Here is a 15,876-nt window from a genome sequence, read left to right as displayed (position 1 = left end):
AGACACACACACCAGCGCAGACACACACACACACACACCAGCGCAGACACACACACACACACACACAGCGCAGACACACACACCAGCGCAGACACACACACCAGCGCAGACACACACACCACAGCGCAGACACACACACACCAGCGCAGACACACACACACACACCAGCGCAGACACACACACACCAGCACAGACACACACACACCAGCGCAGACACACACACCAGCGCAGACACACACACACACACCAGCGCAGACACACACACACACCAGCGCAGACACACACACCAGCGCAGACACACACACACACACACCAGCGCAGACACACACACCAGCGCAGACACACACACACCAGCGCAGACACACACACACCAGCGCAGACACACACACACCACACACCAGCGCAGACACACACACACACACACACACACACCAGCGCAGACACACACACACCAGCGCAGACACACACACCAGCGCAGACACACACACCAGCGCAGACACACACACCAGCGCAGACACACACACACACACACGCGCAGACACACACACACACACGCGCAGACACACACACACACACACACACACACACAGCCACACCAGCACCCTCCCTAACACATCACGCGCAGACAACAGCAGTTAAAACGCGCAGACACACACACACACACACACTGAGGCTCGTGGCCAGGCGCACACACACACACACACGCGACACCACACACACACGCGCAGACACACGCACACACACACACACACCAGCCATCTCCCTTGAAGGTCTGGCCAGACAGCAGCTGGCAGCAGGAACGGCTAAAGACAGAGGAGATGACCCCTCTCCCCAGTTCCCCGGGAGAGCACAGGAGACATTGCCAGCCTGTCGACCCAGTCACACTGAGTCACCCCGTCTTGCATGTTCTCTTCCTTCCCCTGCTTCCATTACAGGGCTCACATAGGAGACATGTTGGCCTGTCCACCCACTCAGTCAGTCTGTATGCTCCCATTCACTGTTACAGTAACAAGTGTTTAACAGGAGGGTACCAGGCATCTCAATGTCAATGCTTTGGTTTGCTGTGGTATAACTGTAGACGAAAGTCCATAACCCCAAGGTAACAAACTACAAAACAGCAACAATACAAAAACTGCATGCACTAGTACGCATGAGAAATTGCAATGCCTCTGACAAAAACAACACACACTAGAGGTCGACTGATTAATTAGGGCAGATTTCAAGTTTTCATAACAATCAGGAAATCTGTATTTTTGGGCGCCAATTTTTTTATATTTTTTAAATACCTGTATTTAACTAGTCCAATGCAATAACGACCTGCCTCTCTCGTTGCACTCCACAAGGAGACTGCCTGTTACGTGAATGCAGTAAGCAAAGGTAAGTTGCTAGCTAGCATTAAACTTATCTTATAAAAAACAATCAATCATAATCACTAGTTAACTACACATGGTTGATGATATTACTAGATATTATCTAGCGTGTCCTGCGTTGCATATAATCTGATTGAGCATACAAGTATCTAAGTATCTGACTTAGCGGTGGTAGGCAGAAGCAGGGGCGTAAACATTCATTCAAACAGCACTTTCGTGCGTTTGCCAGCAGCTCTTCGTTGTGCGCCAAGCATTGCGCGGTTTATGACTTCAAGCCTATCAACTCCGGATATGTGTAACCGAAGTCAAATGGCTGGCAAGTTAGCGCGCGCTAATTGTCTGTGTTGCTGGTTCGAGCGATGAGAGGGACGGAAGCTATACTGTTACACTGGCAATACTAAAGTGTCTATAAGAACATCCAATAGTCAAAGGTTAATGAAATACAAATGGTATAGAGGGAAATAGTCCTATAATTCCTATAATAACTACAACCTAAAACTTCTTACCTGGGAATATTGAAGACTCATGTTAAAAGGAACCACCAGCTTTCATATGTTCTCATGTTCTGAGCAAGGAATTGAAACGTTAGCTTTTTTACATAGCACATATTGCACTTTTACTTTCTTCTCCAAAACTTTGTTTTTGCATTATTTAAACCAAATTGAACATGTTTCATTATTTACTTGAGGCTAAATTGATTTTATTGATGTATTATATTAAGTTAAAATAAGTGTTCATTCAGTATTGTAATTGTCATTATTACAAATACATAAATAAATCGGCATCAGCTTTAATGGTCCTCCAATAATCGGTATCGGTATTGAAAAATCATAATCGGTCGACCTCTAACTAACATCTAATTGGCACATCAAATTATTGTGCTTTATAAGACAGTCACTAGGCGTTTCAGAGAGTTGCAGCCTCATCTGAATGTCCCACAGCAGGGGTTGAGATAGATTTAAACACAGACAAAATGCCAGAGATGTTTTACTATCACAGTAAATGAACAGGGAGGGCATTACTAACCCCTGTTCCCAACTGACAGGATGTGATATACAACGTTTCTGTCTAGGGAGAGAGGGACGTCAAGAGGCATAACATGACTCTGTTCCAGGGCTGCTCTCAGCTAGCAAGGCTATGGAACACACACACAGCACGCCCATGCAGAATCAATGACCTGGTAGCAAGTACATCAGATGGCTAGGTTGGTGGATCAGTAGACCTACATCACAGGAGGTTGGCTGGTGGACAAGCTTGTGGCAATGGCTGGAGTGGAATAAGTAGAATGGTATCAAACATGTTTTCCAGGTGTTTGATGCCATTCCATTAGCTCAGTTCTGGACATTATCAGCTGTTCTCCAGTCAGCAGCCTCCTGTGGCCTACGTCAAGTACGAGTCAGCATGATTGAGCCATAGATGAACAGGAGGATGTGAAAATAATCCATCTCCATCCTGTCATCAGAAAGCATGTATATAGTCAGTGCTAATGGCAGAAAATACAAGGCAAGAAACTAGTGTTCTACAAATGTTCATACCGTTTCTGTACCATACCGGGATACGGCGTTACCAGAAGTGCATACAAGAGGCACCGTTTCTGTACCATACCGGGATACGGCGTTACCAGAAGTGCATACAAGAGGCACCGTTTCTGTACCATACCGGGATACGGCGTTACCAGAAGTGCATACAAGAGGCACCGTTTCTGTACCATACCGGGATACGGCGTTACCAGAAGTGCATACAAGAGGCACCGTTTCTGTACCATACCGGGATACGGCGTTACCAGAAGTGCATACAAGAGGCACCGTTTCTGTACCATACCGGGATACGGCGTTACCAGAAGTGCATACAAGAGGCACCGTTTCTGTACCATACCGGGATACGGCGTTACCAGAAGTGCATACAAGAGGCACCGTTTCTGTACCATACCGGATACGGCGTTACCAGAAGTGCATACAAGAGGCACCGTTTCTGTACCATACCAGGATACGGCTTACCAGAAGTGCATACAAGAACATCTTTCTGTAATACCAGGATACGGCGTTGACTTGAAGTGCATACAAGAGGCACCGTTTCTGTACCATACCAGGATACGGCGTTACCAGAAGTGCATACAAGAGGCACCGTTTCTGTACCATACCAGGATACGGCGTTACCAGAAGTGCATACAAGAGGCACCGTTTCTGTACCATACCAGGATACGGCGTTACCAGAAGTGCATACAAGAGGCACCGTTTCTGTACCATACCAGGATTTACCAGAAGTGCATACAAGAGGCACCGTTTCTGTACCATACCAGGATACGGCGTTACCAGAAGTGCATACAAGAGGCACCGTTTCTGTACCATACCAGGATACGGCGTTACCAGAAGTGCATACAAGAGGCACTATTTCAAATGTATATTACAAATAAGAAACAGTGACACAAAATGATTTAGGCAACAGAGATCTTGATCCTGGAGGGGATTGAACCTCTGCTGTAAACAAGAAGCTTGATCTTGACAGCTAGAAAGTTAGCAAACCAAATGCATAGCTGAAGCTGGATATAATTTGACATATCTGAGATTTCTTATAGTTATACTTAACTTCTTGTTATAACCAGTGGCATAGAACTTTTTGTTTTTAAAGGTATTGAAAATCATGCCATCTGGATTTCTAAAATATCGTGGTTTACGGTTTATCACCCAAGCCTAGACTGCAGCTTAAAGAAGGGGAGGACAGCCAGGCAGTATGTCTGCCAGGGGAAAGCGCTTTGAGCCTCCTGGCAAAGGGGAAAGAGCCTCTCCGAGTCAAACCACAAGCATATGCTAGCTCAGATTTCAAAAGGTGTTTCTCTCTCCGAGTCAAACCACAAGCATATGCTAGCTCAGATTTCAAAAGGTGTTTCTCTCTCCGAGTCAAACCACAAGCATATGCTAGCTCAGATTTCAAAAGGTGTTTCTCTCTCCGAGTCAAACCACAAGCATATGCTAGCTCAGATTTCAAAAGGTGTTTCTCTCTCCGAGTCAAACCACAAGCATATGCTAGCTCAGATTTCAAAAGGTGTTTCTCTCTCCGAGTCAAACCACAAGCATATGCTAGCTCAGATTTCAAAAGGTGTTTCTCTCTCAGAGTCAAACCACAAGCATATGCTAGCTCAGATTTCAAAAGGTGTTTCTCTCTCCGAGTCAAACCACAAGCATATGCTAGCTCAGATTTCAAAAGGTGTTTGCGGAATAATCATTAAGAAAAATCATTTCCATGGACAGGTGACACCAAGTTCCCCTTGTTATCAGCTGTGAGGCTTAGTTGCTGTTCCATAGAAATCACTTCCACTCTGTGCGGACAGGATCTTTTTGTCCTCGCGTAATGACTGCACTAAAAGTTTTGACCCAAGGAAGAGTAGCCGCTAAATTGGGGATCCTAATAAATACTACATCTATAGAATGAGGAACTCAACTGATGGTCTCAGAACAGTTAAACCTACACCTTCTGTTTCCATTGGATTATGGATTGGCCTTTCAACATGACAAACTTGAAAAAGCTGCTAATTCTTGACTAAATGGACACTGACTGTCCCCAAATTCCCACCACAACATCAAGTAGGAGACGTTTTATTATGAGAACAGCAAACCAATGATTAATCTACTAATGAAGCAGGCCTAATAGAGAGAGCCTAGATCAGTACCAAAAACAACATAGCATGGAACTGGTTGATACTATGAAACACCAGCAGATAAATGAGGCTCCGTTAGAATTCTAGAATGACATAATTCAGTCACTACTTCTATGGGCTTACATTGGCCTACTTCCTTCTGCTACAGTGGCTGAAGTGAAAGACAAACTCACTTCTTCTGTAGATCATGAAGGCTCTGCTCAGCCCTCTGTAGTCCATCCAGGTCCGTCATCATCTTCTTCATGTGGTCCTTGGAGTAACGGTTCTGGATGTAGGCGAACCAGCAGCCTCCAATGCCGATCACTATGGAAACCACCAGCATGAAGTCCTTTAGGTGGTTATGTCTATTCACTGGGGAGAGAGAAAAGTGTTCGGTTAAATGGATACTTCAGGAGTTTGGCAAAGAAGCGCTTTATTTACTTCCCCTAGCATTGGCGCAATGACTGGAAGTCTATGGTAACTGTTAGCATTGGCTCGGGAAACTACCTCCAACTTCCTTCATACTGGATGCAGACACTCATGTAGACCATTTAATCTGACTCTGGTTAAGTAGATATAAGGGCTTCCTAAATGCATCCCTTTAGCACACATTGTATGGCGGCAACGTTTTCAGATTGTCCCTTCATCCAGAGAACTCAATGGTGGTGAACTGATGATGTGAAAATGTGAAACTGAATGAATTCAAGTCATGATACTGTACTGTGGCGAGGTCTGTACAATAGAAGTGTGTGATAGTAGTGTGTGTGTGTGTGGGAGGGGCACCAGGCCAAAAGAACCAGATAAAAGGCAGATTAACACACTATTTCAGTCTGCTAAAAGATGCTGAGGAACACGTTGAGAATACGATGACACAGACATGGGAGTTTACATTTACATAAGGCAACGAATCAAACCCCCAGCCCTGACAGCCACCGTCTCACCCTTCCTGTCCTCTGAGGGATTGACTCGGTCCGGGGTAGAGAGGTGTGAATGTCCTCTGTCATAATGTTGCCATCCTAAGGGATCCAGAACAGTCCCATTCCTCAGTCACCGACAGCCAGGAAGGCAGCAACTAACCCTCATGTAAAATTAGCCAGAACGCCTTAGACACGATCCATCATCCTTAAAGCACAGAGAGACAAAGGATTACAATGCCCATTCTCTTAAAGCTGTGAGCCACCGTAGGGCCTGGAAAGGGATAAGATCTACGCAAACACATAGCATAACCTATTAGCAAACACAGCGCTTATTTCCTGGAGTGAAACAAAAGAGGACGTGGAGTGTCAGCTAAAGTCTGGGCCTGGCATCCCTCTATACAGGCTCAGAGGGTGTGCCAACTTACAAACAAGCCTTACACACTAAGCTCTCTCTGCTGGCTGTTACTGACATGGAATAAAGACCTCCCTCCGTCTCATAGAAAAACAACATCCCCCTTTAATGTCACCGACAGGGTAATGTGCTCATCATTAGGCAAGCAATATTTACTTGCCCTCAGTCATGAATCAAGAGCTCTGTGTGGGCTCTTGTAGCCTTGCCTACACAATTCAGTACAAACACAGTTGGTCATTGACAGTGGAACTTGGCCGGATAGTGGTGAATGACTAGACTGGTGTCGGGCCAAAGATATAGCAACCAGAAAAACCATACGAGGGGGAACTAGCTGGGCTATAAAGTTCTAGGGTAGGCGTCCCCAATTACAGTCAGCTGTGGACATTTTTCTTTCAGCGGATTATCGGGGGGCGGAACATAGTTATAAATCATTTGTACACTGCAAATGGACCGCAACAAACCCAAACAGATATGGTATTTGACAAAAACAGAATCATTTTAACGTCGACTACATTGGGATATCATCACATAAGCCTCTATTTAGGCGTGGGAATACTTGGTAACAGATTTCGTAAATTAAAAATCACTGAGCTGATTTCCTTTTGATTTTAAAGTTATGTCCAACAAACATGTTTGTTTTTTGATTTACTGAGAGAAATTGGAGGCAAAATAAAAATCACTTGTGGGAAAAATCTGTCCCGCGGTCTGCCTAAATGGGAACAATGCACTATGGCTTCCTAGAGTAGCAGTACAGCAGAGCTGTGTGTGTCTGTGGTCTGACAGTGGAGAGATAGCAGAGTTCATATTATTAATGATCTAATATTCACTACATGACCAAAAGTATGTGGACACCTGCTCGTCAAACATCTCATTCCAAAATCATGGGCATTAATATGGAGTTGGTCGCCACTTTTCTGTGAAGGCTTTCCAATATATGTTGGAATATCCATTCAGCCACAAGAGCAGTAGTGAGGTCCGGCACCGATGTTGGGCGATTAAGCCTGGCTCGCAGGGGATTAAGCCTGGCTCGCAGGGGTTCCAATTCATCCCGAAAGGTGGGGTTGAGGTCAGGGCTCTGTGCAGGCCAGTAAAGTTCTTCCACACCAGCTCAACAAACCATTTCTGTATGATCCTCATTTTGTGCACAGGGGCACTTTCATGCTAAAACAGGAAAGAGCCTTACCCAAACTGTTGACACAAAGTTGGGAACACAGAATTGTCTAGAATGTAATTGTATGCTGTAGCGTTAAGATTTCCCTTCACTGGAACTAAGGGTCCAATCCTGAACCATGAAACACAGCACCAGACCATGATTCCTCAACCACCTAACTTGACTGTTAGCACTATGCATTCAGGCAGGTAGCGTTCTCCTGGCATCCGCCAAAATGTAATGTAAGATATGTAAACATTATTAAAAGTGGGAGATTCTGGAGCGGTACCTGAGACCGCGTTTTCCATCAACACCAAATTATGGAATATCTCAAATGTTGTCACATCCCTCCAATAGAGTTCGAGACAATCTATGCCAAGGCACATTGAAGCTGTTCTGGTGGCTCATGGTGGCCCAACGCCCTATTAAGACACTGTTGGTGTTTCCTTTATTTTGGTAGTTACAGTGCCTTCAGAAAGTATTCAGACCCATTGACTTTTCCACATTTTTTTATGTTACAGCCTTACTCTAAAAAGGATTACATTTTATTTTTTCCTTCAACAATCTACACACATTACCCCATAATGACAACACAAAAACAGGATTTTTGAAATATGACAATTACAATAATATTCAGACCCTTTACTCAGTACTTTGTTGAAGCACCTTTGGCAGAAATTAGTCTCGAGTCTTCTTGGGTGTGACACAGCTTGGCACACCTGTATTTTGAATTTCTTCTTTGCAGATCCTCTCAAGCTCGGTCAGGTTGGATGGGGAGCTTTGCTGCACAGCTATTTTCAGGTCTCTCCAGAGATGTTCAATCAGGTTCAAGTCCGGGCTCTGGCTGGGCCACTCAAGGACATTCAGACTTGTCTCGAAGCCATTCCTGTGTTGTCTTGGCTGTGTGCTTAGGGTTGTTGTCCTGTTGGAAGATGAACCTTAGCCCCCGTCTGAGGTCCTGAGCGCTCTGGAGAATCAAGGATCCCTTTGTACTTTGCTCTGTTCATCTCTCCCTCAATCCTGACTAGTCTCCCAGTCCCTGTCACTGAAAAGCATCCCCACAGCAATATGCTACCATCACCATGCTTCACCGTAAGTGTGGTGCCAGGTTTCCTCCAGACGTGATGCTTGGAATTAAGGTCAAAGAGTTCAATCCTGGTTTCATCAGACCAGAGAATCTTGTTTCTCATGGTCTGAGAGACTTTAGGTGCTTTACGACAAACTCCAAGCGGGCCGTCATGAGCCTTTTACTGAGGAGTGGCTTCCATCTGGCCACTCTACCACAAAGGCCTGATTGGTGGAGTGCTGCAGAGATGGGAGAACCTTCCAGAAGGACTACCATCTCCACAGAGGAACTCCGGAGCTCTGTCAGAGTTACCATCGGGTTCTTGGTCAACTCCCTGACCAACACCCTTCTCTCCTGATTGCTCAGTTTGACCAGGCAGCCAACTCTAGGAAGATTCTTAGAAGTTCCAAACTTCTTCCATTTTAGAATGATGGAGGCCACTGTGTTCTTAGGGACCTTCAATGCTGCAGACATTTTTTGGTACCCTTCCCCAGATCTGTGCTTCAACACAATCCTGTCTCGGAGCTCTATGGACAACTCCTTCAACCTCATGGCTTGGTTTTTGCTCTGAGGTGCACTGTCAACTTTGGGACCTTATATGGGACAGGTGTGTGCCTTTCCAAATCATGTCCAATTAATTGAATTTACCACATGGACTCCAAGTTGTAGAAACATTTCAATGATGATCAATGGAAACAGGATGCACCTGAGCTCAATTTCAAGTACCATAGCAAAGGGTTTGAATACTTATTAGAATTTGATTTTACATTTTAATACATTTGCTAAATTGTATAAAAACCCGTTTTCACTTTGTCATTATAGGGTATTGTATGTAGATTGCTGAGGATTGTATTTATTTAATACATTTTAGAATAAGGCTGTACCGTAACAATATGTGGAAAAAGTCAAGGGGACTGAATACTTTCCAAAGACATTGTGCATGTCGGTCTTTTCCTCCAACACATTCCATTAGCCTCTTATTTCTCTGAAAACAGGTTGCTGATTAGCAGGAATGTTGCCCTGAAAGTCCAAAGTGACATGTTTAACTGACCATTAGACTGGGAATGACTTGGCTCAAACCGGTCTTTTTCTTTTATTCTTCAGGTGAACACTCCAGTTGCATGTAATAAGTCGTAAACAGGGCTGGGGAATGGGTCCCCTTTGGTAAATGTGTCAGCCATTAAGACAAGACAAGGAGTAATGTCCATTTCTGACGGGAGCATTGTGAAAGGTGTCTTAAAATGCTGCTGCTGTGCAGACAGTCTGTCATGTCCAGACGACCCCCTCCCTTCCTCCAGCTGAGACTCTTCCCTAAACAAACACAATGACACATTCCAGACAGACTTCTAACTCACCCTTATCCTGATGCTGCTGCAACCTTCTTATAAAACAAGCCCAATTCTCCTTTATTTCTCCCCCCCGTTCTCTAGTATGGAGAGCAGAGCAGACAGAACTTCAAGGCCAGAGGAAGCCCAAGGCGACATTAATATTCTGGTTTCCTTACATAACCTGATCACGGATTCTTGTTCTACAGTCAAAAATGAACATTTCTTAGATTTTTCACAGACCTGAAAAGTGCCTGATGTGGTTTAAACATTGTTGTGCACTTAAAAGAACACAATTTGATGTTCTATTTATAAAAAGTGTGATTTTGAGAGTGAGAACCACAAACAGAATTAGAATATTAGAAGATTTTAGAGAGCCACCACCACCACACTCTACACAATGTCTGTGGTGCAGCCCCAGAATGTGAGCCATCAGGTTCTCCCTCTCTGGTACGATTCCCAGGAACCCCCTTGTCTGATGGTGACATTACATCAGCAGTTTCTCTCAAGCCCCAGCCCCACTGACAGGGTATGACCAACAGAATGCCATACATTTACAGAAGGAAAACCATGGGGAAAACAGGTGTATCTACAGGACCAACCACTGATACAGCAGGAGCCTCTGGGGACTAAAGATTCATGCTGCAACAGGCTGAAATATGTAACTGAGATCGCTGTCAGGAACCTAGTCCTGTGTTTTTCCTGTTTATCCAGGACCAGGGTTGCTGTGGGAATGACTGATCATGCTCCACATAAATACAACTGACATGTTCTGTTTCCTATCAGATCTTTTAACTCCATAACTAGTAGGACTTAGTGCCAGGTTGGGATATGCACCTTGTTAACGCAAGTGTGCACCAGCAAGAGACCGTTGTTTGGTTAGCCAGGTTCCTATAGCGCTCATGTGATTGCAGAATTTGCTAAACAAATGGCCACTGGATTGATGAAAATAATCATTCTGCCAGTTAGGCATTGGCTACTTTGTAGTTAACATTTTATTGAGAAGGCTTCTGGGAAAGCCTTTCCATCTCTACTAGAAGGTTATCATTAGCATCATCACTAACTCCTACACTGTGTAGGCATACACGCGCATGTCACGGACAAAAGGGCATACCTGGGCTGTTTCAAAATGTTGCAGGAAAATACAAATCACCGATTCATTTTGTTAATATCTGATGAGGAACTTGGGAAAATGTAGGACTTTTCTAATAAGTTCCATACATTTAGTTGATTCCTACTACGTTCAGTACATTTAATAATTGTTGAACTCCATTTAAATCTCTGTATTCCATGATTCCATTCGCAACACAGATTTTAGAGAGTTTTGGTGTGTTTGTCTCAGTGGGCCAAAGAGGTGTGATTTTATAGGGCCCTAGAGGTGTAGTGTGTTTGTCTCAGTGCGCCAGAGAGGTGTGTCTAGAATACAGAGTAGCTCAGCCTGAGCATCAACTCACCTCTTTTATAGTACTGCTCTCTCTGCTGAGGCTGGAACAGGCTGGCTTTTGGTATGGCACACAGAGCACCACAAATTATAGCCTTCCTAAACAGGGCTTCACTTCCTTTACGGGAAAGCATGGTGGTTTCTGACCTTAAAGTAGCCCCGGTGATACTCAGTTTGTTATTTATCAAAGGACATTGTAGCAGAATTGAAATGAGTCATACTGATTCACTGTATTCTGTGCTGCAGCAACAAGGCTGCCTGCAGGAAGTCCTAGACGATTACTAGCTAAACGTATAGGGGGACAAGCTTTTTGATTTTTTGTGTTTTTTTGCTCTACCTTGTTATCTTGAGTATTACATTGTTATTGATTACCACATTGTTGGGTTTAGAGTTTGCAAGAAAGGCCTTTCACTGTATTTGAATGTGCATGTGACATTAAAAGGGGAAACTTAATAAGAACTAGTATTTTCCAGCACTGCTGCTGCTGCTTGAGACTAATGAACACAGTTTGGAGTTGTTTTTTTAACCAACTGTCTCCAGCTGGAGAAAAACAGAGCAGACACTATTCTTCCTCTTATAATTACATTCACAAACAGTTGCTTCAGAATGCAATAGAAACTCTCCTTTATCGGTCTGGTTGAAAGAAACACACTAACAGGTCACATAATTGTAAAAAAGAATAATCCACTTACTGAGTGGGGCGCCGAACAGCACAGTGTCCAAGGCCTTGAGCTGCAGCTTCTGAACATGGCTGCGATCCAGCATCTTCAGAATGGACACCGTCAGAGTGGCGTTCTTCACAGCCAGCCTGAGGGAACAGACAGATTGAGATTATCCAGTGCAGTCACAGGAACATTGAGGAAGAGAGCGAGAATAGGAGGGTTAGTATGAAGGACGCTATGGATTAATTTACCTGGGCATGACAGTCCCGTTGAAATGCATCTTGCGGAAGGCGTCCACATACTGCGGCAGCTCCACGTAGATGAGCCAATTCTCCACATCGTCCACTGTCCAGTTGCACACTGCAATACAAAAACATGATATTTACCTCTCTCTGCATGTTTCAGATGAGCCTCAGTAATCTCCATCACTGGTTGTATGCCTACTTTGAGCCAACGCCGACCCACACATCTGCGATTCTGCTTTACATCTTAGGAGTGTCGCCGTGAGACGAGTGTAGCCAAAAGCCCTTAGAGGAATCCTCTATCATAACACACTGTTAAATGTAGCTACACACGTTAGCCACCTCTTAATAAAAGACAGGGTAGGGGAAACAGGACTGGCAGGGAGTCAGCAGCAGTGTGGTGTGGGCACAGGCTGCCTAGTCAACTGGGTGGGTTAATGTGCTGCTGGGTGGATTAATGTGCTGCTGCCTAGCTAGCTAGCTGGGCTAATGTGTTGCTGCCAAGCTAGCTAGCTGGTGTAATGTGTTGCTGCCTAGCTAGCTGGTTGGGTTAACTTATGGCTGGGGGCAGTATTGAGTAGCTTGGATGAATAAGGTGCCCAGAGTAAACTGTCTGCTACTCAGGCCCAGTTGCTAATATATGCATAGTATATTTGGATAGAAAACACTCTGAAGTTTCTAAAACTGTTTGAATGATGTCTGTGAGTATAACAGACCTCATATGGCAGGCAAAAACCTGAGAAAAAAATCCAACCAGGAAGTGGTAAATCTGAAGTTGGTAGTTTTTCCAACTCATTCAAATTGCACTTCCTAAGGCTTCCACTAGATGTCAACAGTCTTTAGAACCTTGTTTGAGGCTTCTACTGTGAGGTGGGGGCAAATGAGAGGGGAATGAGTCAGAGGTCTGCCAGAGAGCCACGAGCTGACCACGCACATTCATGTGAGAGTTAGCTTTAGTTCCATTGCATTTCTGAAGACAAAGGAATTCTCTGGTTGGAACATTACTGAAGATTTGTTAAAAACATCCTAAAGATTTATTCTATACATCGTTTGACATGTTTCTACGGACTGTAACGGAACTTTTTGACTTTTCGTCTGGATCTAGTGATCGGACGTCATTAATTTGGATTACTGGGCTAAACGCGCGTACAAAAAGGAGGTATTTGGACATAAATGGACTTAATCTAACAAAACAAACATTTATTGTGGAACTGGGATTCCTGGGAGTGCATTTTGATGATCATCAGAGGTAAGTGAATATTTATAATGCTAGTTCTGACTTCTGTTGACTACACACCATGGCAGGTATCTGTATGGCTTGTTTTGGTGTCTGAGCGCTGTACTCAGATTATTGCATGGTGTGCTTTTTCGGTAAAGCTTTTTTTAAATCTGACACAGCGGTTGCAATAAGGAGAAGTGTATCTATAATCCCATGCATAATAGTTGTATCTTTTAGCAATGTTTATTATGAGTATTTCTGTTAATTGATGTGGCTCTCTGCAAAATCACTGGATGTTTTGGAACTACTGAACGTAACGCACCAATGTATACTGAGATTTTTTAATATAAATATGAACTTTATCGAACAAAACATACATGTATTGTGTAACAGGAAGTCCTATGAGTGTCATCTGATGATATTCATCAAAGGTTAGTGATAAATTTTCTCTCTATTTCTGCTTTTTGTGACTCCTCGCTTTGGCTGTGACTAGGTGCAGACCTAACATAATTGTGTGCTTTCGTCGTAAAGCCTTTTTGAAAATCGGACACTGTGGTGGGATTAACAAGAAGTAGATCATTAAAATGGTGTAAAATACTTGTATGTTTGGGGAATTTTAATTGTGGGATTTATTTTTTGAATTTGGCGCCCTGCACTTTCACTGGCTGTCATATCGATCCCGTTAGCAGGATCTCAGCCCAAAGAGGTTTTAATGTGTTGCTGCCTAGCTAGCTGGCTGGGTTAATGTGCTGCTGCCTAGCTAGCTAGCTGGGTTAAAGTGGTGCTGCCTAGCTAGCTGGCTGGGTTAATGTGCTGCTGCCTAGCTAGCTGGCTGGGTTAATGTGCTGCTGCCTAGCTAGCTGGCTGGGTTAATGTGCTGCTGCCTAGCTAGCTGGCTGGGTTAATGTGCTGCTGCCTAGCTAGCTGGCTGGGTTAATGTGCTGCTGCCTAGCTAGCTGGCTGGGTTAATGTGCTGCTGCCTAGCTAGCTGGCTGGGTTAATGTGTTGCTGCCTAGCTAGCTGGCTGGGTTAATGTGTTGCTGCCTAGCTAGCTGGCTGGGTTAATGTGCTGCTGCCTAGCTAGCTAGCTGGGTGGGTTAATGTGCTGCTGCCTAGCTAGCTAGCTGGGTGGGTTAAAGTGGTGCTGCCTAGCTAGCTATCTGTGTGGGTTCATGTGTTGCTGCCTAGCTAGCTATCTGGGTGGGTTAATGTGTTGCTGCCTAGCTAGCTGGGTGGATTAATGTGCTGCTGCCTAGCTAGCTAGCTGGGTGGGTTAAAGTGGTGCTGCCTAGCTAGCTATCTGGGTGGGTTAATGTGTTGCTGCCTAGCTAGCTATCTGGGTGGGTTAATGTGTTGCTGCCTAGCTAGCTGGGTGGATTAATGTGCTGCTGCCTAGCTAGCTAGCTAGCTAGCTAGGTTAATGTGCTACTGCATGCTGCTGGCCTGAGCAGAGTTTCCTGGCTTCCAACCTCTGCTCTGAGCGAAACAGGGGAAAGAAACAGGGGAAAGAGCAGCGAGGTAGGGAGAGGGAAGGGTTGTAGGAGATTAAGAGAGTGGGAGGAAGGAGAGGTGAGGGACAAAGAGAAGAGAAAAGAGGAGAATGTAGATGTGAAAAGCCATGAACGGTATATGATAAACGTGACAGAGTACTGCCAGCAGGACAAGGAGGCGTAGGTGGTACGTCAGTGTGGATGGTTGCTATCTGTGTGTGTATGTTATGATGACAGGGCCACTGATCACCCTCTGCCAGGATGCTTGAGCTGCTAAGTGGTCTGCACTTTACTTGACAATGCTGACATACCAGCTAATACGTTTGACTGCTGTAGCTGGGATGGTTGGGCAGCAAGAACTCTCCCTTACCTACAGTCACCACACAAAACATCAAGCATTCATTCTAATTACTGAAGATAAAAATGTAAATACAGTGCAGTACTCTAAAACAGACAAAGCACAGGGAGTCTAGCTAACACGGTGTCAGTCAGCAGTGAGACATCAAACAAGGTGGGCTGGACCGACAGAGCTCTGAGAAGAGAACACAGTGTACCGAATGAGATTCATCGTCTGAGACTCTCATATGCAAACGGATGCACCGAGTGGGGCAGCATGCCTGGAGGGGAGGCTTGTTTGTGCTGCTAGCCTGAAAAGAGCAGAGACAGAGTGGGGGGCTGAGGCAACACTACGGTGTTAGTTCCAGCACCTTCAGAACCCTTCCAAGTATTCCACAGGTCTTCCACACTGATGAACTGGTCGTCTCCGTGGAAACTGTTGTGCTTGGCTTTGGGATCGTGGTAGTTCAGGTCCTCCCTTAGGAACTGGAGGTCACATAGGGGGGAGAGAAGGGAAGAGAGGTGTCAATCAAATCAGCCAGAAGGATTATGTGGCCTGTCACTTATAGGATGATGTCAGAGCAGAGGGCTCAAACCGTTTCATCCAGGCTG

The 15,876-nt window shown here is 44.8% G+C and overlaps 1 protein-coding gene across 6 annotated transcripts in view; it reads right to left on the bottom strand.

Moving 5' to 3' along the window:
* Positions 1 to 15,876, bottom strand: part of LOC115124142 (stromal interaction molecule 1) — a 54,035-nt gene that overhangs the window by 28,739 nt on the left and 9,420 nt on the right. For 3 of the 6 annotated variants that reach the window (XM_065024282.1, XM_065024283.1, XM_065024284.1), the window contains exons 4-7: positions 15,636 to 15,750; positions 12,229 to 12,337; positions 12,008 to 12,123; positions 5,199 to 5,376 (exon numbers count right to left, since the gene is read on the bottom strand). In XM_065024282.1, the coding sequence (XP_064880354.1) occupies positions 5,199 to 5,376; positions 12,008 to 12,123; positions 12,229 to 12,337; positions 15,636 to 15,750 (518 nt within the window). The other 3 variants (XM_065024286.1, XM_065024287.1, XM_065024285.1) reach the window with 3 other exon arrangements.

The sequence above is a fragment of the Oncorhynchus nerka genome, linkage group LG11 (genome assembly GCF_034236695.1).
Source record: "Oncorhynchus nerka isolate Pitt River linkage group LG11, Oner_Uvic_2.0, whole genome shotgun sequence".
Lineage (NCBI taxonomy): Eukaryota > Metazoa > Chordata > Actinopteri > Salmoniformes > Salmonidae > Oncorhynchus > Oncorhynchus nerka.
The sequence above is the reverse complement of the archived record's forward strand: the minus strand, read 5'-3'. Positions and strand labels throughout refer to the sequence as shown.